Below are 27,067 nucleotides of genomic sequence, written 5' to 3' on the forward strand. Positions count from 1 at the left end.
AGGGGATCGACGGACTGGGGCCGGCTGCTTGGGATCCGCCAGTGGGGGAATCCTGTCCCCGAGTCCCGGGCGCCTGAGGGAGCGATGCTTCGGCGCAGCTAGCTGCTGAAAGGAGCCGCCGGCAACGCCGCCGCCCGGGCTGAGGCGAGAGGGGCAGGTTCACCTCCGGTGGCGGGATACGGGGAGCCATTTTGAACTTGATATTAAAAAGGAAAGTTTGCCCTCCGGAGGGGCCACATAAGGCCGGCGCTCATGGACGCCGCCGCGGCCGCCGGATGAGCAGCAGCGCGGCCGGGTGGATGGATTTTGTCGCCCCGCGGCCGCCCTGGAGATGCCGCGCCGCTCGCCCGTGGCCGCCTGGCTGCCGTGGCTCGCGCTGCTGGGCGCCGCCGCTTGGGAGCTGCACGTCGACGAAGCCGCCGGGGGGGCCCCGCTGCTGGACGTGTCCGTGGGGCCCGGCTGGCTCTACGCGCTGGACGAGGCTCGCACGCCGCGCGCGCTGAGGGGAGCCGTGGAGGTGACGCCCGGCGGGCTGCTGAGGAGGACCGCGGTGCCCGCGCGGTGCGGCGACGGCGGGGCGCCCAACCCGCTGCCTCTGCGCCTGCGCCTGGTTTCCCGCGCAGGCGGCGTTTCCCTCACGCTGCGGCTGGCGGCCTACCTGCACGGGCCCGGCTGCCTCAGTCACCGAAGGGCGGCGGGAGCCCCCGCGCACCTGTCCCTCCCCGACGCGGGCCCCGCGCTGAGGCGGAGGCTGCGCGGCCGGCCTCGCTGCCCCGCCGCCCCGGAGCCTCAGGAGGGGACGGAGGAAGAAGAGACGCCGCTCCTGGAGGCGCTGCGGGCCTTGACGAGTTTCCCTCGCTGCCGGTGCCTCGACGGGCCTCCCCTCAGGAGCCTTGAGGGGAAAGGCGAGAAAAGCCTGAGGCTTCTTTGTCACGTGACCAGGGGCCCCGGGGAGGTCCTGGTCGAATTTGGTGGGCGCCATTTTGAGGGAAGGGAGTGGGCGGCAGGTGGGCCGGAAGGACAGTGCAGGTTGGGTAGGAAGAGGCGGGCGGCTTCTCAGGAATGGCAAATGGGGAGGGAGGGCAGCCGGGGTTCTTGGCCCCGGGGCCCGCCATCGCCGCCACAACGGGCGCTGAGGAGCGCCAACTACCCTCCGCAGTTCAAGCTGCCCAACTACCAAGTGTCCATTGCGGAGAACCAGCCGGCGGGCACGGCCGTCATCACCTTGGAAGCCCACGACCCAGATGAGGGCGAGGCGGGCCGCCTGACATACTCCATGGAGGCGTTTTTCGACAAGCGCTCCGACGACTACTTCGCCATCGACGCCAACACGGGTGTGGTGGTCACCACCCGCAGCCTGGACCGCGAGACAAAGGACACCCACGTGCTTCAAGTGATTGCGGCGGACCACGGCGTGCCGCGGCACCGCTCGGCCGTCACCTTCCTGACAGTGACGGTGAGTGACACCAACGACCACGGCCCAGTGTTCGAGCAGCCGGAGTACCGGGAGAACATTCGGGAGAACCTGGAGGTGGGTTATGAGGTGCTGACAATTCGCGCGACAGACGAGGATGCCCCGGACAACGCTAATCTGCTCTATCGTATCCTGGAACCGGGTGCTGGAGAGGGAGTCTTTGAGATTGACCCTCACTCTGGTGTTGTGAGGACCTGTGCCCCTGTGGACCGAGAGGAGGTCTCTGAATATCATCTTGTGGTCGAAGCCAACGACCAAGGTAAAGAGCCCGGTCCTCGGAGCGCCACAGTCACGGTGCATATCACAGTCGAGGATGAGAATGACAACTCGCCGCAGTTTAGCGAGAAACGCTACTTGGTGCAGATCCCAGAGGACGCCCCGGTAAATAGCCAAGTGCTGCAGGTGCAAGCTACAGACCGAGACCGCGGCAACAACGCCCAGGTGCACTACAGCATCGTGAGCGGGAACCTCAAGGGACAATTTTACATCCATTCTTTTTCCGGTTCCATTGACTTGATCAACCCCCTGGACTATGAGACTATCCGAGAATACACACTGAGGATCAAGGCCCAGGATGCCGGGCGGCCTCCACAGATAAATTCTAGTGGGATGGTGTCCATTCAAGTTTTGGACGTCAATGATAATGCCCCCATTTTTGTAAGCACCCCTTTTCAAGCTACTGTCTTAGAGAACGTCCCTCTGGGTTACTCAGTGTTACACATTCAGGCAGTAGATGCTGACTCTGGGGATAATGCCCGCTTGGAATACAAACTCATTGAGCTGCCTCACCCTTCTGCACCGGTGTCTCCAGGTGGGGACATGGGCTTCCCATTCCAGATCAACAATAGCACCGGGTGGATTACAGTGTCAGCTGAGCTTGACCGGGAGACTGTCGAGAACTACCACTTTGGGGTGGAGGCCAGGGACAATGGCGTCCCTGTCATGACTTCCTCAGCCAGTGTGTCCATCACCGTCCTCGATGTCAACGATAACAGCCCTACTTTCACTGAAAAAGTTTACCAGCTCAGGCTTAATGAGGACGCAACAGTAGGCAGCAGTGTCTTGACACTGACGGCGGTGGACAAGGATGTCAACAGTGTGGTGACCTACCAGATCACTAGTGGCAACACAAGGAACCGCTTTGCTATCACTAGCCAGAGTGCAGGTGGGCTGATCACGCTGGCCTTGCCGCTGGATTACAAGCAAGAGAGGCAGTATGTGCTGACTGTCACTGCTTCCGATGGAACTCTATTTGACACTGTCCAAGTCTTCATCAATGTCACAGATGCCAACACGCACCGACCAGTTTTCCAAAGTTCCCACTACACCGTGAGTGTCAGTGAAGACAAGCCCATTGGCACACCCATTGTAACTATCAGTGCCACTGATGAGGATACTGGGGAGAATGCTAGGATCACTTACATCCTGGAGGATAACATCCCTCAATTTCGCATCGACCCCGACACGGGCACAATCACAACTTTGATGGAGCTAGACTATGAGGACCAAGCCTCTTACACACTGGCCATCACAGCCCAGGACAACGGGATCCCTCAGAAATCTGACACCACCTATGTGGAGATCCTCATTTTGGATTCCAATGACAATACGCCCCGTTTCCTTCGTGACCGCTACCAGGGTGCTGTCTTCGAAGATGTGCCCCTCTCCACCAGTGTCTTGCAGGTGTCCGCCACTGACCGTGACTCTGGCCCTAATGGCCGCATCCTTTATACCTTCCAGGGTGGTGATGATGGTGATGGTGATTTTTACATTGAGGCCACATCAGGGGTGATACGGACACTGCGCAAGCTAGACCGCGAAAATGTGGCTGTCTACAGCCTGAGGGCTTTTGCTGTGGATAGGGGCAGCCCACCCCTCAAAGCCTCTGTGGATATTCAGGTTACTGTGCTGGATATCAACGATAATCCACCTGTATTTCAGCAAGATGAATTTGACATTTTTGTGGAGGAGAATAGCCCCGTGGGTTCCATTGTAGCCCGGATCAGTGCTGTAGACCCTGATGAGGGAACTAATGCACAAATCATGTATCAGATCGTGGAAGGGAACATCCCTGAGGTCTTCCAGCTTGACCTTCTTAATGGTGATCTCACAGCCCTGATGGATCTAGATTATGAGAGCCAGACAGAGTATGTAATTGTGGTACAAGCTACCTCAGCCCCACTTGTCAGCCGAGCCACCGTACACATACGCCTTCAAGATCAGAATGACAACCCTCCTGTGCTGCAAGACTTCCAGATCCTTTTCAACAACTATGTCACCAATAAGTCTAATAGCTTCCCTTCTGGAGTGATTGGCAAGATCCCTGCTCATGATCCTGATATATCGGACCAACTTGATTACACCTTTGTCCAGGGCAATGAGTTAAATCTGCTGCTTTTGGACTCTGCTACTGGAGAACTTAAGCTTAGCCGCGACTTGGACAACAACAGACCCTTGGAAGCCATAATGAAAGTGTCGGTTTCAGGTAAGGAAGCACGTTGTTTGTTTTTAATTTTGGTGACTACAGATAGTAGCTACAAATGGTGGCTGAAAGTTGTTTAGTGGCCAAATATGTTGGCATAGGCAAGTGTGGACTTTGTTCCTGTTTGTGCCTCTTTGATACCCTGAGACTTCTTTTGAGGGGGGAGGGTAAATTTTTGGAGAGCGGCCATGGAAACTTGAAAAGCTGTGTGCTTTGCCCTGACATTACTTTGTAGTGGAATTTAACCAATCTTATTTTGATCCACAGAAACATTTCTGTTTAGGAAGAAAACTTAAATGTGTCTGCATTCTTGCTGCTGGGTAGGATTAAGCTATTTGAATGTTGAGCATAATACTGGTAATTAATTTAAACCTAGTTACAGTTTTTGATATATGTTCAAGGCTGTAGTCAAAAGAACAGTTAAATTAGTAGTAAGAGGAAGCTTCACTGACTTCTCTAACAAGAGATGTCTGCCTGTGTTTGGATATTATATATATATATGAAGATTAATGTGTTTTAAGATTAATGTGTCTTAATATTGCATAAAAAATGTCTCTTACATTGTAAAATCACAGTGGGGTATTACACAAAGCTATGAAAAATGTATGAATTTCTTTTGCATTCTTAGCATTTTAGTAGCCAAATTTGTAAATATTAATGGTCATACTTATTATTAGTTGTCAAAATACGAAAGCAAAACAGAAGACTCGCCAGAATCAATTCCTTTTGTACATCTGTTGCCATTCTTTCCAAACACATCTTAGTAAGAGGATAATACTTCAAGGCCAAATTCCATAGCATCCTGTTTGATGATTAACACAGCAGATTCTGCTTAGCCAAAGTGAATCTAAATGCATTTGCTATATTAGGATTAGACTGGTGCTGCTGTGGGAACAATGCAACCCTACATCTGAAGCAGAGAAAAGAAGAAGATTGTTCACATTCAGAATTAAATGGGCCTCTAGAAATATTCTGAGGCAACATTGGATCTTGAAGGACATTTTTTAAAAAGAGTAGTCTTGATCGCCTGTTGCAGGAAAATAAAGTGCAATGGCACTTAAAAAGTTAACCATACTTGTGCCAGGTTTAAGCACATTTTGATATCTCTTTTTTTCCATTTACAGATAGGTAGCCGTGTTGGTCTGCCATAGTCAAAACAAAACAAATTCCTTCCAGTAGCACCTTAAAGACCAACTAAGTCAGTTCTTGGTATGAGCTTTCGTGTGCATGCACACTTCTTCAGATATCTTTTTTTCCATGTTCAGCTAACACACTTCTGTTGAAATAAATGGGATTTAAAAGTGCTTAATCCATGCTGGATTGTGTCTTAAAAGATGTATTTTTGCATAAGATTTCATGGGCAAGACCTGCTCCATCAGTTGTATTTGCTTCTGAGGCTTGTTACCAACAGATCGGTTTGAATTACAGGTTTGAATTGCAATGGTTTCACGAAATTGGCTTTGAATGTAGTTTCAGTAAAGTCTGCACTCTGATCCAAGGTTAGGAGTTGGTAAGAAATGGTAGAAGCCTTCTCAGAAATGACAGATGTGATTACCAGGTGTAGGGGACAAATGTCAGGAGATGATTATCTCCTTCGTGCCATGTTTATGAGTTTCCTGAGGACATCTGGCCGGTTAGTGTTGGGGGGAAATTGTCTTTGGTGTGATTCAGCAAGGCAGTTTGTGTGCTGTTTAAATAGCCAAGTATAATATGCCTGTGTGTGTGTGTGTGTGTGTGTGTTCGTGTTCTATATGCTAGCAAGCATTTATTGTGTTAAAGTGCTATGCTTTTAAATGATTCAGTGATTTTGATGATATGCTTAAAAGTTGCAAATTTTTATTTGAAGGCTCATTCCCTATATTGGTATTTTGAATAACCCTTTAAAAAAGCTCCTGGACAAAAACTTGGCCCTTAAGCTCAGCTTTCATTTTAAACTGTGGACTTAACTCTTTATAAATCGAAGCCCATACTGTGCATCAATAATGCAGTGCCTAGCCTTTTGCAGTCCCTCTCCACACTGTCTTTATTGCAGGTCTCCTGGGCAGCTGCAACTCTTGTTGACCTTTTGAGACCCATTGTGAACAGGATCTTGTTAGTAATGCTTTTCACTCCAGATAGTCTTTTCACTTTGGGGAGAAATGGCTTCAGCATGTGTAAATAACGTTTTGGGAGGTGTTTCTCTCTGGCTGCTTTGTCCTGGAACGTTACTCAAATTAGTCTGATTCCATCAACACCTAATTAGAATGTAGCGCTTGTGGATTGAATGGCCATACTGAGATCAGTGGCACAAGTCACACCCAAATTCAGTGTGCTCCTCATATTTGCTGGACTAGTGAAAGTGGTGCTAACAACCATGCTATATTCCACTTGACAACTGACTTAGGTTTCATGCCCAACTTTAGAAGTGACTAATTGTGGTTAGCACGTAATTGTTACTTCCCCGCTAGTTAAAGATTTCCAGAGATAATACACTCCATTCTCTGGGCTTGCAGTGGCTTGTATTTGGGTGACAATCACAGAGCCATCAACAAGCTGAATCAACTGATAGAGAAAAGTAGCTTCTTATCTAATGTCAGAAGATGAAGAGTAGGTCATAAAACAAACCTCAGATGCCACTGCTTGGGGTAATAAGACAGGAAGGAGCTGTTTATTAGTGTTCACACTATAATAATTCTGAAGATTTCAGTGGGTGGACAGGAAGCATATCATCTTGATTCCAAAGAAAGCTAAACATGCTAAGGTTCCAACATTATCACTTAACTGTTGTACAGTGGTACCTCGGGTTACATATGCTTCAGGTTACAGACTCTGCTAACCCAGAAATAGTACCTCGGGTTAAAAACTTTGCTTCAGGATGAGAACAGAAATCATGCTCCGGCAGCATGGTGGCAGCAGGACGCCCCATTAGCTAAAGTGTTGCTTCAGATTAAGAACAGTTTCAGGTTAAGGACGGACCTCCAGAACGAATTAAGTACTTAACCCGAGGTACCACTGTACACAAATCTATTGATCTCAATGTATTTGGCTTTCTTTGCTTGTATCCATAGGTTTGCCCCATTGACCTAAACATCTTCATGCAGGCCCAAAACAAGGGCTATGTCAGACAGGTTAATTTTTACATGGAAAACATTCCCATATTGGGGGGTAGGGTGGAGCATGAAGTCTTTGATTAGGTGTGACCATTGCACGCACGCACACACACACACACACACACACACACACCTTTTTTCTATATATACAAAGGATCTTTGTCCAAATCAGGTATCACAGTGCACATATGTAAAGTGGAACACACAAAGGTGTATTTGCCTCATCAGATGTCCTTCATGTCTACAAAAATCATGAGATCCTGTCACCCTGATCCCAGTGTTAGAAACTCACATATAAAAGCTAATCTCCAAATGGCACCTTAAACCTAGGTTGTGGTTGCCACAGTGGAATGTCTAGGCGCCATTTCTTATCCATTGGATTTATTATCATTATCATCATTTCTATACCACTTTATATTTTAAATAACAAATCTCAAAGTTGTTTGCAACACATTAAATCATCAAATAAAATAATCCAGAATAAAACAAATTCAAGCTTCAAGGAAAATATTACAGATCCTTCTCTAAGGGACATTTTGCTTTCCCAGCCACCAGCCTGGCATCCAGAGATTGTAGTCACAATTGGACCTGTACCAATTGCAAAATGCCATCTGGCACATTTCTAACACTGCCTGATCCTCTACTCATGTATCTGTCTACAAACATATTCTTAGAGCACATTTCTAGAAATGTTTATTCTCAAGTAAATTCCACTGTATTCTGAAAGCTGCATAGGATTGCAGCCTGTCATACCACTGCAGTGTTTTAGTTCATGAATCGCTAAGGTGTTGTAAGCATTTAGATACTGAAACATCAATTCTTGGACCATTGGATATTTGTTACACCTTCAACATAAACTTTAAAAGTAAATTGAAAACTGACAGGAAATATTAAATATCAGCATATCAACAACATTTGAGCCCAATAAGTGAGTTGGCATAATTCTTGCTTTTCATAAAACCATCAGGTACATTAAATCATATTGAAACTGAATAACCTTAATAAACTTATTGGATACTGGATCTGAAGCTTTGCAAGCTGAAGCTTGCCCCATGCTAAAAGGCAGAGAAAAACTTAAAATATTTCATCACAGAGAGCTACATGAAACACATATTACTACATTAATTAAAAATGTAGTTAATTTATGAGGAAGTTACTGAAGGTACATAATACTGCTGAAGCCAAAACACATCCCAAATGTTTGGCACACAATTGGACTATTACTTTCTTGAAATATTTTGCCTGTTTATTCTTTCCTTGATTTTAAGTGAATACAGTGGTACCTCGGGTTACATACGCTTCAGGTTACACGCTCCACTAAGCCAGAAATAGTGCTTCAGGTTAAGAACTTTGCTTCAGGATAAGAACAGAAATTGGGCTCCGGCGGCGCGGCAGCAGCAGGAGGCCCCATTAGCTAAAGTGGTGCTTCAGGTTAAGAACAGTTTCAGGTTAAGTACGGACCTCCAGAACGAATTAAGTACTTAACCCGAAGTACCACTATATCTTAAAAAGAAGAGAGAGACCAAGCAGCTACAAACTGCAATTCTAGTAGAATTCTGTGAGAAACAGTTGTAACTGAGGTGATAAATTAAAATGTTGATAGTTGCCAGGTAGTCACCATGTGTTATCTTTTGAATTATTATATTTATTTGATTTTAAATCTACCTACTGGTTGCTGCAAGGCTGATTTATTCTAGATTCTAGAAGTTCAAATTGTATAATATAAGAATGAATATTTATATGTGAACTGGTAACTAATGTAGCTAGTTATATGGATATTCCAGTACAAATCCTCTGCAAAAATACTATTCTGATAGAAAGGTGGTGTCTGGTGGCTCACTGTATGAATGTGATGTAGAAACCAGCAAAGATCATAATGGATTAGGTATTTTATTTTTTCTTTGGCACTGAACTCCTCTTCTGCAAGTACTTTTGCTTTCATTATTTGGGTACAGCACCAAAAGAAAAACCCATACCCTAGGCTCTGTACTAAAAAGACCTGCTTGTACCCAATGGGGCTTAAATAGGAGTAATGCTTGTGGCGGGGGGGGAGGGAGCGTTCTTTCAATGCTGTTTGTGTTTTCAAATAAAACCCAGTTAGGTGTTTTATTTCCCTTCATAGAGGTAGATCATACAGTATGTTAGACAGAGCCACCCCTCACTGTTCTGACACCTCCAGTTAAATTAGTTACACAATTTCTCTATGCTCCAGTTGAAATGCATGTCATCCAAATACTGATGTGACAAATTACCGTATTTTTCGCTCTATAACACGCACCTGACCATAACACGCACATAGTTTTTAGAGGAGGAAAACAAGAAAAAAATATTCTAAACGAAACAGTGGATATATGATTTTTGTGGTTCATGCTGTGGCCACAGACATGTGATCTGACGGTGAGTTTGGGGTAGCCCAATGCAAAAATCCTGAGGATCCATGTGGATCCATGCTTTGTAACCACGTTTTTGCGCCATTGCGACCCCATGAAACAGTGGGTGCGTGTGTTTTTTGGTGCAGGCTGTAGCCATGGATATGCTATGTGATCTGATGGTGAATTTGGGGTGACCTAGTGCAAAAATCCTGAGGATCCATGTGGATCCGTGCTTTGTAACCACGTTTTAAGTGGGGAGGGAAGGAAAAGAACTCAAGGGACAAGGAGCTCGCGTGGGGTGTGTGGAGAAGGATGCTGCTGATAATGCAGGAGAGGCTCCTCTCCGGCTTTGCTCCTTTAGAACAAGCAGGCTCTGCGTCTCTCCCTCCTCCCCGGCAAGGAAACCATGATAGTAACCACTCTGAGACAAATCAAGAAAAATTGCGACCAACACTCTCCCCCAACGCAGTGAGGTCAAAACACAAACACGCAGAGAGGGAACTGGCCCTAAAGTCGCAGGGCGCTGGGGGAGTGAACGGGAAGCAAGAGAAGGAGAAGGAGCCCTCACACACAGAGAGACACACAGAGTGTCAATTCTAAAGTCGGAGGGACAGCGCAGGGAGAGTGAACGGGAAGCAGGAGGAGGAGAAGGAGAAGGAGCCCTCTCTCTCACACACACAGACACAGAGTGTCAATTCTAAAGTCGGAGGGACAGCGCAGGGAGAGTGAACGGGAAGCAGGAGGAGGAGAAGGAGCCCTCTCTCTCTCACACACAGAGTGTCAATTCTAAAGTCGGAGGGACAGCGCAGGGAGAGTGAACGGGAAGCAGGAGGAGGAGAAGGAGCCCTCTCTCTCTCACACACAGACACAGAGTGTCAATTCTAAAGTCGGAGGGACAGCGCAGGGGCGCAGGGAGAGCGAAGGGGAAGCAGGAGGAGGAGAACGATAGCTCAAGCACACACACACACAGCCCCTACAGTGGCTAATCCATAATCGGACAGCAAAAAACTGCAGGCAGGGACAGAGAGTACGGGGTTGTTTTAAAGCAGCCAACCCCGCTCTGCTTCTCTCCCTCCTCCCGGCTAGGCTGGCTGAAAAGCTTCAAAGCTTCGCTGCTACTTAGCAGATCAGTGGGGAGGAGAGAGGAACATAGAGGACGGGTTTTTTTTAAAGCAGCCAAGCCCGCTCTGCTTCTCTCCCTCCTCCCCAGCTCGGCTCGCTGACAGGAGCCGCTTACACCTGCTTTGCTGTTTCAAAGCAAGCCACAGACTGCTCACAACTGCAGCAGATTCCCCCGCCATCTGTAGGCATTCGCTCCATAACACGCACAGACATTTCCCCTTACTTTCTAGGAGGAAAAATCTGCGTGTTATGGAGCGAAATTTACGGTAATCACTTCCCTAGTTTGAAACTAGGGACGCGGGTGGCGCTGTGGGTAAAAGCCTCAGCGCCTAGAGCTTGCCGATCGAAAGGTCAGCGGTTTGAATCCCCGCGGCGGGGTGCGCTCCCGTTGCTTGGTCCCAGCGCCTGCCAACCTAGCAGTTCGAAAGCACCCCCGGGTGCAAGTAGATAAATAGGGACCGCTTACTGGCGGGAAGGTAAACGGCGTTTACAGCTTTGTCACGCTGGCCACGAGACCCGGAAGTGTCTTCGGACAGCGCTGGCCCCTGGCCTCTTAAGTGAGATGGGCGCACAACCCTAGAGTCTGGCCCGTACTGGCCCGTACGGGCAGGGGTACCTTTACCTTTACCTTTAGTTTGAAATAGGTTTGTTTGTTTGCTTGCTTGCTTGCTTGCTTGCTTGCTTTAACAAAAATCTCCCTAAATATTGTTTTTTTGTGGTGAAAGCGACTGGAACTCTAATGCTACTGAGTGAGAATTGCAAGAAAGTTAGCATGAGCAATGGGGGGGGGGGAGATACCAGACTATGTTGCACTGAGCTCCCATGGAAATAAATACTCATGATTAGGCATGGCTAACCCAAGTCCAATTGATTTCAATGGGAACTGTTTGCAACTAACTTTAGATCCCACCCAGTGCCTGAATCGTATTTATGGGTACAGATTCGTTATGAAAATGCTCTGGCCCTCATCCAGAGAACAGTGAGTCCCAATTCATTTCCCCAAAAGTAGAAATATCAAATGTTCAGATTTATCGCTGAGTTCCTCTTTTCCTCCCAGTTCTTTCAATTTACTTGAACTTCTTGTTCCTACTGTTCCACCCATTTTTTCTTGTATTCCTCCACTTCCCCAAAAGGGTCCTTTTGCTGTTGTGTCCTTTCCTTCCAGCCAGTAAGCAAGATTGACACATAATATTTTACTTTGCCTATGAGACACATGCGCCTGTAGTGTGTTTTCAGCCATTTACTATTCTCCTTACCAACTATAAGCAGAAGGAGGCAGAATTTGTGTGGTGGTTACACACCCAGAATCAAACTATGAAATTCTCAGTTACCGTAAATGATCTCAGGCAGCCTGGTGGAAAGTCTCATCTGCCTGGAGGGCTACTATCAGCACAGAAACCGTGGTTGGCAGTAGGGGGTTTGACAGACCATTGATACATCTTGTTAAGCACCAACTCCTGTTCAACTGCAACAGACTCTGGTTTTATGTAAGTGACCTTGCTCCTGTTTCAGTTATTAAATTTTTGGGCTGCAGTTCCATGAAGGTGCTGAAGGCTTGTTTTGATAGAATTATGCAGAGCAACCAGTTCCTCTATGATTGACATATCAGCCTAATTTTGCAAGGACTTGTTTTTATAGTTCACGGTTACCTTGTTGCTTGGGAAAAAAAGGGTTGGCTTCAGGTGTCAACAAAGGAGGGATTAAAACATAAATGGTTCTAGTAGCCTCCTCCTTGCCGCTAGGGAAATAAATTCCATAAGTGTGGAACATTGTTGCCATGATATCACTGCAGGTCATACAATTATTGGATTATCCTACCCTTCTGAATGCATGATGTATTTTACACTTTTGCCTAGATAGTGATGCCCCCCATGCAGGAGACGCTGATCCACCATCTGCTGTGTAATAAATATAACATGAAAAAACCCCCACTGAATTTAATTCTATGACATGATAGACTTCTACGGGTGTTCAAATTTTTGTTTAAGGAAAAACTGAGAAAGAGACTTAAAATGAAGCAAAGGTGAATGTTATGGCTTAGGTGCAGGCTGCTGGTTTGAATCCAACAGACCAATAGTGCAAGTGGAAGCCACCTCTGTTGATGCAAGAGATGGGCCCTTTGATTTCTCCCCATTGGTTGAAATTTATTGAACTACATTGAAAAGCATTACACAGGGTCCCTGCCACTCAAGAATGGCTTTCTGGAGTTGCAGGTGGTTGCAGCGACAAAGAGCTGGGAATGCCTTTTTCTATGAGAAGAATTTCATTCTCAGTTCTTAGAATGCAAGCCAAAATTCTCCTTATCATGCTTAGGAGAGTGGAAGTGTGTTGCAAGGAGTATGTCCCTACATATGCATCTTTTTTTGCTCAAATGCTTTCTTTTTTACCCATGATGCATTGCAGTGGTAACAGTAACTATTCTTGTCCTTAAAGCAAGCTTTGAAACCAAGGTTAGAACATGGCTTTCAAAGCCTGCTTTGAGCTAAAAGTGATTACTGTCAGTGTGAGAGTGGACATAGGATGTGACTCATAGAATCGCGGAATTGTAGTGTTCTGAGGGACCACGAGGGTCATCCAGTCCAACCCCTGCAATGACTCATGACCCTCAGATTAAGACTGTCATTCTCTACCGACTGAGCTATATATACTGTGGTGATACTTCACAAGGTTGTGCAACATTATCACTCTCCCATAGCCAAGGTTACATTAAACCAGGGGTGGCCAAACTTGGCTCTCCCGATGTTTGAGGACTACAACTCCGATCATCCCTGACCCCTGGTCCTGTAAGCTAGGGATGATGGGTGTTGTAGTACCGAAACAGCTGGAGGGCCAAGTTTGGCCAACACTGCATTAAACTGTATGAGCTTAATTTGGTGAAAGCAAAATTAGTAAGCCTGAGAGAAATTTTTAAAAGATGTGATTAGATCTGCCTCCTTTTTACTCTGGCAACTGCAAAGGAATTTGAACCTGGATCATAGAATAATAGAATTGTAGAGTTGGAAGGGACCCCGGGGGTCATCCAATCCAACCCCCTACACAATGCAAGAATCTCAGCTAAATCATGGCCATCCATCCACTGCTTTAAAAACCTCCAAAGAAAGAGCACCCAGAACCTCATGTGGGAGTCTGTTTCACTGTTGAACTGATAGGTCTACAGTTGTTAGAAAAATAAAATAAAATAAAAGCATCCTGCACACTGGCCAGTAGAACTGACAGTATTCAGCTGCTGTGCTGACTTCACTGCTCTTTTCATTCCTGGCCCCCATTAGAATTGCTCTGTACGTCTTTTATCTAACTTATCAATTAATATTTCTTTAATCGAGTGACAGCCCTAACAGAAACCCACTGTGTTAAGGTTAGACTGTTGTGTTTTATTTTTTTTCAGCTTTCAGAGGTGCTTCGGAAAGAAGGCACTTTCAGGACTATCGTCTCTTTTTTAAAAAAATAATAATTGCAGTTTATTTCACCTAAGAAGCAGTGAAGTGGATATGGTAATTTTGTGGCAAAAACTTTGCTTGGTAGCACTGGAAAAAAAGAGTGTGGTTTGCTCCAAGAGGAGCTAACAATCCACTTGCAGACTCTAGGAAAATGAAGGGTGTTGACTCTCCCAACATTTAAAGTTGTAGTGCTATGGTGATGTACTTTGTCACTTATGAGAGACAAGCACTAAACAGCAATCACAAGAAAAGTGAAAGACCCAATAGATCTCTTGCTGCCGACATATGTAATCATGAACATATAATCCTTATCATGTACAAAGCAAGTGATGTAGAGCCAAACTCTTTTCAGTGCTCTTTGGGGAAGCATGATTTGTCTCAAAACCATCTGAGTGTCAATAGAGCCCAAAACATTTCGGCAGTACAAATGGGGGGGGGGATGACCCATCAACAACACCCAAGATGTGTTGTTGTTATGTAGGTGTTATGATGATAGGAAATTTTGCCACCGTAAATAAAAGGTTTAACGGCTACTATCTATATATGTATTGGTGGATGGGAGCAAAACCAAGTAAAAAAGAGACCTGGAGAAATAAGAGTTAAAGGGCAGAAACTTATTGCCTGAACTAAGAGCCTATAATTTAGTGGTAGAGCACGAGTTTTGCACACATAGAGCTAAGGGTTAACCCTTGGCATACCTTAAAAGTTCTAGAACAGTGGTTCTTAAAGGGTGTGGTGTGCAGGAGTACGGCAGGAGATGATGGCAAATGTGGTGGGAATATTCAAGGACCATCAAAGAAGCATTTAACTGTTTCAGTGTAGTGTAGTATAATTTTTTTATCAGCAGAATATGGATATTTTAGGAATGATTTGTATTCTTACGTAGCTGCATTGTTTTCTACTTTCTGGATGTCCCGTAATAATATTATAAAGTATTTTTGTTCTAAGTTGTAAATCAAGCACTGCTAGAAGTTGTTTCTTTTTGCTTTCCAATGTATTTCTTATCAATAACAAATCAGAGTTTACCTTTAAAATTTTTATTCTGACAGTGTGGCCCAGAAAAAACGCTTTTGAAAACCACTGTTATATTTTGCTAGGGTAGTTAATTTTGTTTGGATTTGTTTGTTATACTTGAATTTGCTCGTATTCTTTCCTATAGCATTCTACTGTGTTGCTGCACCAGGACGCCTGCCTTTTATCCTAATTTAATCTACTAGCTTTTTAAAGTATGTCTGCACAACATTTCATTGCTAGCTGACATAAATTACTGTGAGAATGTGTTGCATCAAAATACATATATCTTGCAATATCCTCATTACTCAGCAAGAATTGCTGTCAATTACTGTTTTTGGGCATTCCTCACAGTAGGAACTCAGCACCATGTTCCAGGATGGTCATCCAGAAGCTTGTCTATCTCTTGTCAGAATTAGTTTTCTGCCTAATTTAATATGCTACGAGAGGCTTTAGATCTGTAAAATGGCCTCTTTTTTTAAGACACAGCTTTATTAAGTCACCGTTGGCTTTGTTGGGCATTTTATGTCTAGTGAAATGCTGAGAAAACAAGAAACGAGGGACTTTTTTTTATTTAAGTACTGCTAATCCTCATTACTGGTTGGCCTGTTGGTAATTTGCCGGCTTGCCACAGCTTGTTTCTTGGCATTGACGGCTTTGCCAGCAGTTCCCCAAGTGATGCCTGCCTGATACATTTCGTAAGGATGCTACAGGTTTTTGTCGATAGTGACTAGGTGGAACCATCCTTGGGGGGAAATGACTAATGTGTAGGCACACAAGCAGTTTGAAATAGGGGCTTAAATATATGGCACATCCGCATTCAAAAGATGAACGTAAGCTTATCCTAAGCTTTTGGAAACTGTCTGGTATAAGTGGAGCATATCACAGAAATTGCTCTCTCTTAAGCTATTGACAAGTATAATTTGAATAGCATGAAATGACCTTACCATCTGGCAGATAATTTGTTTGCTAACTTAAATCCTCTCTTACACCTGACTAGAAGGTCCTTGGTGTTTGTTCAGTTGTTTTCAACTTTTATGAATTGCAGCTGATTCTTAAGAGACAGTTGTTTATATAATATATATAATAACACATGCATATTTTAAACAAGGCAGCTTGCTTAATTTTATTAATAATATTGCATGCCACGCCAATCTCCGAGCTGTGTAAGATTTTAGGCGCTCACCAATGGTTTGTGCATCCTTTTGGAAATGAGACGCAGCGGAGACTGTGGTGTCATTATGATAAATGGTTTATTTGCACATATATGCAACCTGAGCCTATAATGGCATCAACACCTCAAAAGGGCGATCTTTCTCCCATAGCCGCAGCCTTTGAGCCAAATAGAAACCATTGCTCTCAAACATTGCTCTGACTCTGTCTCCAGCTTACTGCTTTACTTCCAGCTCACAGCACTGCAACTTTCTGCTCTCTTCCTTTGCCTTTCTAGCTAACAGTTGAGGAACGGAGGGCCACTCATTTGCTCTCTGGCACAAAGCCACTCTTTTGTTACCTTGGGACCCATATTTAGTGGGTCATTATAGCCTGGCTATTCCACCCATTGAATCTGTACTGGATCCAGGAATTAGAAGCCAGGCTCAGGCATACAGCCCTAAAATAAGTAATGTTTTTGTGCTTGTTTCAGTCAGCTCATCTTTTCATAGGCGTGTTTAAGGTAATGTAAACTGTGGTGTCATTGGTGCTCTGAAAATATGTGAACATGATTGTGCTTCAAATTACTTAATAGTTAAAACAGATAGTTATGAGGGAGCTTGATGTCATATGGTATATAAGGGCCAGTTCCAATATAACACATGTATGGGATAGCTTTTGGAGTGATTCCCATATTGCTCTCTGAATATATGAGCTATGCTAGTCAGAATATGTTATTTAGGTATCAGTGAACTTGTTTTCTTTATCCAACTTCATCACCTGGGATTTTATTTTGCAAGTCACATAGTTCCTGTTTTGTAATGTATCAGGGTTGAGGTGTTTTTTTAAAAAAAGTTTTTATACTGTTTTACACTGTCCTGATGTTTTATGAGATGGTGGTACATAAATACTTTTATTAAGTAAGTAAATAAATAAGAACCAATATATGAGATGATCAGACTGTCAGATAAATAGTTTGCTAGAATCCGAATGTAGTTCTGTTAGGTCTCAGTCCAAGGTGTGTGTGGCATGCATTCTACTACTGCGTTACAACTCTCTAGTCTGCTGAATTTTTTGTGGACTTTCTGTTTTTCTGAATTAATCCGATTTCACAAATTTACATTTTTTTCAGTTTGTCAGGCTTTATATCTTGGGGAGGTGATATGTATGTTTCTCAAATTTAAGTGCAATTTACACGTGTGCCACTAACATAGGCTTGGGAGTTTTTTTGTTTTTTGTTTAAATCTAGTAGTACTTTTGGAAACTACTGCAGCGATGTAAACATGTGCAATTTAGAACCTGTGCGTGTTGTTTTTGTTTGGGGTATTTGTTTCGCTGGAATTTTATTCGACATAGTGCAGTCATACAAGGTCAAGTACAATTTCATTAGACATATGTCTCGCATCTGGTAGTTAGGGCCTTCTGGAGCAAGGCTGATTAACAATGCAGGGAGTTATCTCCGAGAGTTTGTGCATAGCTGGTAGACTAGCTATGGAACCCTTATGCCAAGGTAAGATAAAACTATCCAAACGCTTTGTTATCAGTAATGGTTTAGCTGCAGTGCCTTTATTTGCTGTGGTAATTCTTTCGTTGCAGATAGTGTCAACTGCCACTGAAGTGGTGTGAATTATTCCCTTGTTTTTGCTGTTTCTGTCAAAATATGAAATTCAAGGCCTACAGGGGGAAATCAAGTGACAGCTCTCTAGTTATGCCTGATGTCTAATTATTACATGTATAGCCAGAATGTACAGTTCTGTAAACATCTTCCTCACAAGATGGTGTGACTTACGTAGGCATTGTAAGATCATGTTTTGCCAGGATTCTTGTGCATAATAACGTGTGGAATGCTGCTTCCCTTGGCATTTTAGAAAGCTCATCCAAACTGGAACAGCTAACCAATAGGAAACATAGTAATATTCCCTGAATTATAGAAATATAGTAGAATATAGCTGAAACTAATCTCAGTCAAGTTAATATATGATGGCAGTTCTTAACAGAAGCATAAAACCTGGTAGGTTTTTTATGTTTTTGTTTTTAAGATGTGTTGTATGTTTGGACCACGTGTTGTTCCTTGCATTACAGTGAGGAACTGTTAGTGCAGCATCTTTCTTGGGGAGAAGCACAGACACTAGAGAAGAATCACGGCTTCCTGAGTGACAAAACTAAATACATTGGTACCTTGGTTTACAAACTTAATCTGTTTCTGAAGTCTGTTCTTAAACCAAAACCGTTCTTAAACCAAGGCGCACTTTCCCTAATGAGGCCTTCCACCATTCTTAGACCAAAGTAAAGTTCGCAAACCAGGCCACTACTTCCAGTTTTGCGGAGTTCGTAAACTGAATCGTTCGTAAGCAGGACTGTTTTTAAACCGAGGTACCACTGCAAATAAATCTGATACGAAATAGGATGAATGCCATAATCCTGTAAAGAACATGCCTAAGCACATTTATTTCAATGAGTTTAAGTGCCCCCAAAGCCTATGTTGTATTGTGGCCCTGGTCTATAAAAGGGATAGGGAACATCAAACCCAGGCGCCAAATGTGGCCTTCTGGGTTTCCACATGCGGCCCTTGGAATTATCCACAAGTCACACCCCTTGGTGGTCCTTCTCTGCATCCTCCTAGAGTGTTTTTATCTGACTGGGATGTGCCCTTGAATTCTCACATCTCTTGCTTGGAGTTAACTCTTTATTAGCAAAAGCAGGATCTGCACAGGAGTGTCAGGCCTAATGAGCACAGGCTTAATAATCTCTGGCAGGTCTTGTCCCCATGAAGCAGTTGCCAAGACTTAGGGTCCCCGCCTCCCCAGTCATCTCCTCTCCAGGGTTTTCCCCAAGCAATCTGAGACTGGACCTGCATGAAGCCAACTTCTTCTCTACCCTCTTCATGTCTCTCCTGGTTCTGAGAGACCAGGAGGGAGGGGAGCTTGTTGCAGCAGGCAGGGAGACACCTGTGCCTCTTCACCAGCCAGACTCATCTCTGCCTCTTGCCCCGCCCCCACCTCTGCTTCTGCCTCTGATTCTGGGCTGCTCTCTGCCACAGCCTCTTCCTGCTCACAAAGCTCTGTTACCTTTTCAGCTTCTGACACATCCTCTTCCCAGTCTTCTCCCTCTGACCTCTTATTGTTGTCCCATCACCAATCCCTTGGCTCTGAGCCTTCTTCCCTTGGGCGTTCTCCAGCTGGTTCCTCCCACCATTCCTCTGCATCCAACCAGTCCATGACACAAGTCAGGATGGAGGACAGAGAGAAGTGTGTAGAAACTAGTCTACCTCACAAATGTAGGTTGCTTCACCCACTTTTGTCTCTGGCCCTGCCCACCACTGGCATGTGACCCTCAACAGACTACCCAGAAGGGAAGGCAGCCCTTCATCTGAAAAAGGTCCCACCACCCCTGCGCTATAATTACATCACTGGTGTATAGTTGCGTGTATTTGGTATCCCTGGCTGTGTTGTCCATCAAAACAGGGTTGTCCAATTGGCCAGCGTAACACCCAACCCCTTTCCCTTTCCCTTTCCCTTTCCCTGGAGTTTCTTTTATCTCATTGCAAAGAAACAGGACATTTAAAATGGACATGTACTTAACATTAGTCTACTAACTATGGACATTAGTCACAGAAACAGGGTAATATCCATGTCATGGTGTGTGATATTGGGCACTGAGCATTTATAAAAACCCCTGTATGTCAAAGAGCAGGTCCACATTGGGAGAGAATACGGAATGCATTTTCTTTGCCTATTCTTTCACAGTCAACCTGTGCTGCACTCTTGACCATTGGAGATCATTACGCTCCTTGAGAGATAAAAACCTGATAGCTGCTTTTGAAACACCACTTTGTTAAAGCTGTAGAGTAATTTGATCATTTGGGAAAGCAAGACAATTAATAATTTAAGAACACCAACAAAGCAATTTTCGTTGTGTTCTTTCTTGCATGCCTTACACTTTAAAAATTGTTTTTAATTAGTGCTTTGTCATATTTTAACAACTAATGAATTACAGCTTTTGATCATATTATTGATTATATTATTGTGATCTTCAAAAATCCTCCTTGCCATTGGGAGGTGGCAATTATGTATGGTCTTTTCTGTTATTCTTCCTCAAACCCCTTTGAAGAAAAGGAGGCTGAAGGACATTAGTAACTTTATAAATGAAGAAGGAGCCATAGCTCAGAGGCAGAGCAGATGCTCTCTATGTATGAATCCAAGGTATATCCAGGTTAAAGAACTCCAGTAAAACAGTTTGTGGGGGAATGTCTCCTAAAAGGTTGTGTGTGTGTGTGTGTGTGTGCGCGCACACACACACACACACACACACGCACCACACTTGATTGTTTAAAAACCTCAAAGCGGTTTACAAAAAAGTGTATTATTTTTATTTATTAAATTTATATACTGCCCTTCATTTGAAGATCTCAGGGCAGTTAACAAGATAAAAATACAGGATAAAAGCACAAAATAAATAGTTAAAACAAAAGAAAACGATACCACCACCCCACAAACACATTTAGAAGACCATCAAATATTAATTAGCCAAAGATCTGGTTGAAGAGGATTGTTTTTGCCTGGCGCCTAAATATTTATAATGAAGGTGCCAGACGAACCTTTTTGTGGACAGCATTCCACAAATGGGGAGCCGCTGCAGAAGAGGTCCTGCTCTTGTGTTGCCACCCTCCAGACCTCTTGTGGAGGAGGCACACAAAGAAGGGCCTCAGACAGGGTCTGGGTCAGTCCATATGTGGAGAGGCAGTCCTTGAGGTATTGCACTGCCATATTAAAAAAATCTGTATAGGACTATACATCTGTCTCTATGAGAGATAATTAAAATGGACAAAAAATTAGCATAAAAATGGTAACTCCCACCTCCCATTTTCCTAAATTCACCCCCCCCCCCATTTTTCCATTGGCTCAATCCGTGCAGCAGAACTGTGGGTTTCTACACAAATACCAACAATTAATTAATTGACTCAAATTAATTAAATGTTGCACAGATTCCCCCCACCCCACCCCCAATTTCTTCTAATCTTAGAGCATGGAAATGCACACAAATTGACCATATCCCAAACAATTCTCCATTTTTCTTGCTCACTGAAATGCTGGGGAGAGCTAACATTCATCAAGTTTGTCTATCATGCTGGGGGTGGGGTGGGGTTGCGGGTGAGGAATGCTTTTTCACCAAGATTCCTATCTGAGATGGAAATTCTAATGAACACTGAGCAACAGGGATATACATTTACCTATACCATAGCTATGTGCGGTCAGTATAGCCATTGACCTTGACTACCTGCATATGGTTAAATTGTTCCCAATCCTTTTCATCACAAGGATTTTATATCAAGATGGTTATCTGGGAGGGGAAAACATTCACATTATTAAAAAAAACCAACCATAGACAAACCACATTCTTAATCTGTAGACTTCAGTAGGAATGGGCATAACCAAAAGGCAGTGGGATTTAAAAAGCCTTTGCTTGCTATCCACTACAAACCTAAAGTCTCATTCCTGGTCAGTCACTGCCAGTTCATACCCCTTGAAATTAAGATTTTTTGCCCTGACATCCATCACTTTACACTTGTTTACCTTAAATTGCATTTGTCATTTTACTACTCATTTTACTACTGTTTGAAGAAGTCCTTTTGGAGCTGTTTGTACTCCTTGTTTCTTATAACAACCCTGAACAATTTAGTATCATCAGGAAACTTTGGCATCTCACTGCTCACCCCTAACTCTAGATCATTTATGAACTTAAAAAGCACAAGTCCCAGTACTGATTGTTGGGGGACCCCACTTTATACATCCTCCATCAGGAGAACTGTTCCTTTATTTCTACTCTTTGCTTGTTATTATGTAACCCTTTCCTGATGCACAACAGGACCTCTATAATTATTTATTGACTGCTAAGATTACTCAGGAGTTGTGGTGAGGCAATTTGTCAAGAATTTTTTTGGAAGTCTAAGTACACCATGTCAACAATATCACAAATATCTCGAAATTCTCCAAGAACTCCTATAGGTTGGTCAGACAAGACTTACTTGAAGCTGGTTCTGCTTCAGCAAGGCTTGTTCCTCTATATGCTTTGTTATTTTAGCTTTAACAATACTAGTTTTTCCCAGGACTGACTTTAAGCTAATTGGCCTGTAATTTCCAAGTCCCCCCCATGAAGTCCTATTTTTTAAAAATGGTTTTACATTGGCCACTTTCCATTCCTTAGGCATGGGGGCTGATCTGAGGGGACAAGTTACATATTTTTGTTAGATCAGCAATTTCACCTTTGAGACATTTGAGATCTCTTGGGCTTGGTGATTTGTCAGTTTTGATGTTGTCTCATTAGGACTAGTCTGGCATCTCTCAGTTCCTCAGACTCGTTTTTGCAACAGTAGTTCAGGCACTGGAATCTGCCCAACACTTCCATTCCAAAGTAAGATGCAAATAATTCATCCAACTTTTCATCCACGTTAGACTAAAATGGCTCACCCTTTGTAAATAGCTAGGGATCTTGACCTCCCTTTTAGGATTAACTTTCTAAGGGTAGATTAAACAGTCACTTTGTTTGCCCTATGACTACTTCTTGAAAGCTTAGTAACGATTCCCATAGTTCTTCATCATTCAAGCAAAATGCTCCATAAACGTGGTTATTGAAGATTGACTCCCATATCCTACCCAACCTAGAGCTGCCATGACCAAAATTTGAATGGCTGTCTAGAGCTAAGTAACTGGAATCAAAAGACAACTCTCCAGAGTGATGTCTCATCTCCTTCCCTTCCAAACAACACCCCTAGGAAGAACTTACAATGCACCTGAACATGCAGCTGCTCAAAGTGTGGATGGGGGGCCTGACATTCTTTCACTTGCTGGAGTCCCACCCCACTAAGTTGCCCACCATTTTCACATTGAGCAGCAAAGGTTTGCAGGGTGCTTCAATTTACTTTTGCTTCAGTATGAGTAGAATGCTTCATGTGATTGGGGACCCTACATTATCAGATACAGAAGAGAAGAGAAGAGATGAACTTGCCTTGTGGAGAGACATTTGGAGTTTTAGTATTCCAGTTCTCACTTGAAATAGGCAGTCAAGCTCCTGTAATTACGCTAAGAAAGAAAAAGGGGGGGGGGATGTAGGAAAGCTCCTATCATGAAATACAACAGAGATTTTATGACAGACTTTTTAAAGAACTTATTTCTCTTTCTCAAAGGAGTGTTCAGGTGCAGTGTGAATTCCTAGTTTGTGACTTGGTGGTATTGATATTAGCCGATAAGTAAACTTCCTTCTTTTACTTTCAAAAGAAATGGGTGTGCAACTCTGGCAGGTAAATAATGAAAGAGCCTTTCTTGGCACATTTCCTGATTGTGGATGATTTGTTTCTATTGCAACAGACTACAGCAGATTTATGCTGTGTTTCTCATTAAACACAAAATGTGTCTGACTAGAAAGTCTGAAAAAGTGTGACTTCTAATGAAAAAGAAACTGCTGTGGTGATGCCATAAATTGTGACCAGAACATTAAAAAATATTTGCAACAAAACAGCAGAAACTGTATGGAATATAATATGCAGTAATTCCTGGGTGGGTGTCTGTGTATGTAAATAAAGGCTAGCTAATTAATTGTTGAACTTGAAGTGATTAACCTCCAAGCACTTGCACATGCACAGAGCAAAAACCCTTTAGCCTCAGTCCTAATAATCTTACTCATAAGACTGTATGAGAAAGACTTACTCACATAATAGTTCAGTTTGTACGATCAGCCTTGCCTTCCTCATATCTTTAGGACAGTTCTTCCAAATGAGGTTCTTCTACATGGGGACATCAGTGGGCATTTGCAGGAAATGGAGTACAACTAGGGCACAATCAAATAAAGGGCAAGTACAATACATTATTGTGGGCAGAATTGTTAGGGTTCTGGAAGGAGGCAGCCAGCGTAGTGATTCAGAATTGAGGGCAAGCAGCAGCCTCAGAGCAGAGGCTCACAGAGAGGGCACAGGGCAAACAGAAACAAAGGTCCACAATAAATAGACGAGAGAGAGAGAGAGATCTCACTGTGGGGATCAGTCAAGTTGCTCTGATCAAATGCATTGTACCACATATTGGAAGCTTCCTTATGCATGGATTGTTTGAAGACTCTCAGGGATGATTGCTACTCATGAGGAAAGATAATAGCAAGGAACTGGGGGGCCACTAGGGGGCGCATTGGAAGATGGCCGACCATACCATCTCTCCGACCCACACGGGGTAATTAAGAGGCTGTTATGGGAGTAGGCAGCCTCCCTTGTTGCCCCAAGGAAATGGGGAACACTGCCCTTGCCTGCTGTGCCCATAAATCACCCCCTAATTCAAAAGAAGGGGGTGAGGGCCCTAGGCAGAATGCCCCCGTGTGGACCTTGGCTCTCCCGGACGCTGTCTCTGATCGCGCACTAGCTGCAGCAATTTGGAATAATTAATTACAAAAGAAGCAAATGCACACATTTCAAGTGAAGAAGGGGAGTGAAGTCTGCTAATTTAAGTGACCTCTGCGAAAGAAGAGTCACCATCTTGCCAAAGGATTTATAGCCGAGAGGAGGAACGGACTTGTTTTCAGACTGCATTCCTGGTGAATCTCCTCAGAGGTTTTGAGAAAGGAGGCAGATTGGTGAAGATTAATGACGCTAAGACTGTTTTGATGTATGGAAGTGATGTTATATGGAAAACGTCTGGATATGGTTATTGGATAAAAAAATAATAATATCCACACAGGATTACAAACTGTTCTAACCAGCTTGTGGAGAATATCAGAGGTCACAAAGAGAAAGAGAAAGGAAAAATATATGAAAATAACAACAAGAGATGTGGAAAAACAATAAGAAAGGACTGGATAGTACTGTGAACATCATAAGGTTAGATTTGTGGACATTAAAACAGAGGCAAGAAGCAAGAAGTTGATTGGATCCCCTTCGGAACTTGAAATATGGGTACCCCCAACAAAAATTTAAAATTCGGCTGTGTAATTTGGAATTTATGTAATTTGGTTTGATTTGATGTGATTGGTTGGTTAATAAAAAATTATTCTTAAAAAAAAGATAATAGCAAGGAACTACCGGTAGTCCCTGCAACTGCCACTGTCGCCTGCTTGAAGCTGAGGTGCACCTGAAAGCGCAGACATACAGCATGAAGGAAGCTCAGCCAGGTTTGGGGGCATTCATTGTCTTCTACCCTGTGGGGACAAGGAAACTGTTCCACCCCCAACTTCCAGCCTTGCCAACCTTTATCCAAGTTTTTGATACTAGTGCTAGAATGGGAGGCAGGGCCGGGCTTGTTTGCTGTTGGCCCCTTCTGCCTATCAATTCCGAAAGGTATTTCTTCACATAATATGTTCAAAGAATGCACTAGCTGGCATGCTTGCTCTGTCTACAGGAGAAAGTCTTGCCAGTGCGGTTTCCTTCCCGGGTATGAAGTGGTGAATTATTCAGCCAGCATTTAAGAACTGACATGGAAGATTACAAGAGAATTCATGACAGTTGTCAGCGTGGAGTGAAATGTGCTACTGCAGAAGAAGTGGACAGCTCAGATTGCTTGAGGCTTTGCCAAAGGGCTGTCAGCATTGTTCCTTGACAAACAAGGGGTGTTTTTACACAGTTCCCAAGGAAAGTCTGTTTTAATTCTACTAAACTATACTAATTCTACTAAACTATACTAAATCTGTATTAGCAGGGTTGTATCTCAACCACCCTTCTTCTAGACTGGTACTTTGAATTATTAAAGGTGTATACCACATAGTACATGATCCTTCTCAGCGTCTTAGGCAAAATGTATTTCACACACATATGCAGCAGAATCCTCACAGAAGATTTGCAGTTACTCCTGCTGAAGTGAGAAACAAGACTCTGGTTATCAAAACCAGAGAGGGCTTCTGAGACTATCCTAGCTTAAGGTCAGCAAGAAGCTAAGAACTTCATTATGGGCTCTTTTGGGAGGATGAGAGGGACATAAATTTGATAGACCAGTTAATTAATCAGTCGTTACCAGAGCAGCTGGAGCAAAAGGGTAGTGAAATTGCAACCCCCTCTTTACAATGAAATGCTGGACCTACATTTTTTGAGGATATGCTAAGTATATATTAACACTGGCAAACGACTCTGGGGTTGCGGCACTCATCTCGCTCTATAAGCCAAGGGAGCTGGCATTTGTCCTCAGACAGCTTCCGGGTCATGTGGCCAGCATGACTAAGCTGCTTTTGGTGAACCAGAGCAGTACACGGACACGCCGTTTACCTTCCTGCCGGAGCGGTACCTATTTCTTTACTTGCACTTTGACGTGCTTTCGAACTGCTAGGTGGGCAGGAGCTGGGACCAAACAATGAGAGCTCACCCCGTTGTGGGGATTTGAACCGCTGACCTTCTGATCAGCAAGCCGTAGGCTCTGTGGTTTAGACCATGTATGGTAGTAGTACAAATAATAAGAAATAGTATTTTTGTCTCAGTTCAGACCACTTGAAATATGAATGGCTTCTTGGGATACAAATTCTGACAAGGAAACAGTAGCAGTTAAGAGCTAATAAAGATAATGGCTATTAGCTAGTATGATATGGAAACTATAAAGATGTAGCAATCCTGATTCCACTTGTGTGCTCTTCGTCTCTTTGTAGTTGCTTTTTGAGGTAGCATTTGTTTGGTTTTGCTTGTGGTTATAAGATCGTATGGGGTGAGTTTAGATACAGTTTCAGGGACTTTTCGAAGCAGACAGGCACAGCGAGTCCTCAAAGCAATTCTGTTGGCGTAGGCCACCCCTGCCTCCCCATTGAAATGAGCTTAGTCCAGAAGGGTGCTTTGAAGATCAGCCTTTAACGGCTTTTTCTAGATTAGGCTTCCTGAATCAAGTAAATGGCAGAAGAAACTGTATTGCAGAGGAAGCAGATCTGAAAATGGGCTACTGTGAGCTGAGCTGAAATGCACATTCAGGAAAAAAATA

The 27,067-nt window shown here is 43.9% G+C and overlaps 1 protein-coding gene across 3 annotated transcripts in view; it reads left to right on the plus strand.

The window, feature by feature from the left end:
* The first annotated feature begins 49 nt into the window (after nucleotides 1-49).
* CELSR1 (cadherin EGF LAG seven-pass G-type receptor 1) overlaps nucleotides 50-27,067 on the plus strand; it is a 155,105-nt gene continuing 128,087 nt past the window's right edge. For all 3 annotated transcript variants that reach the window (XM_081877753.1, XM_081877754.1, XM_081877755.1), the window contains exon 1: nucleotides 50-3,959. In XM_081877753.1, coding sequence (XP_081733879.1) covers nucleotides 332-3,959 — 3,628 coding nt within the window. In that variant the 5' untranslated portion in view covers nucleotides 50-331. The remainder of the gene's footprint in view (nucleotides 3,960-27,067) is intronic.

This window comes from Podarcis erhardii (genome assembly GCF_964252035.2).
Source record: "Podarcis erhardii genome assembly, chromosome: 10".
In the NCBI taxonomy this organism is placed as follows: Eukaryota; Metazoa; Chordata; class Lepidosauria; order Squamata; family Lacertidae; genus Podarcis; species Podarcis erhardii.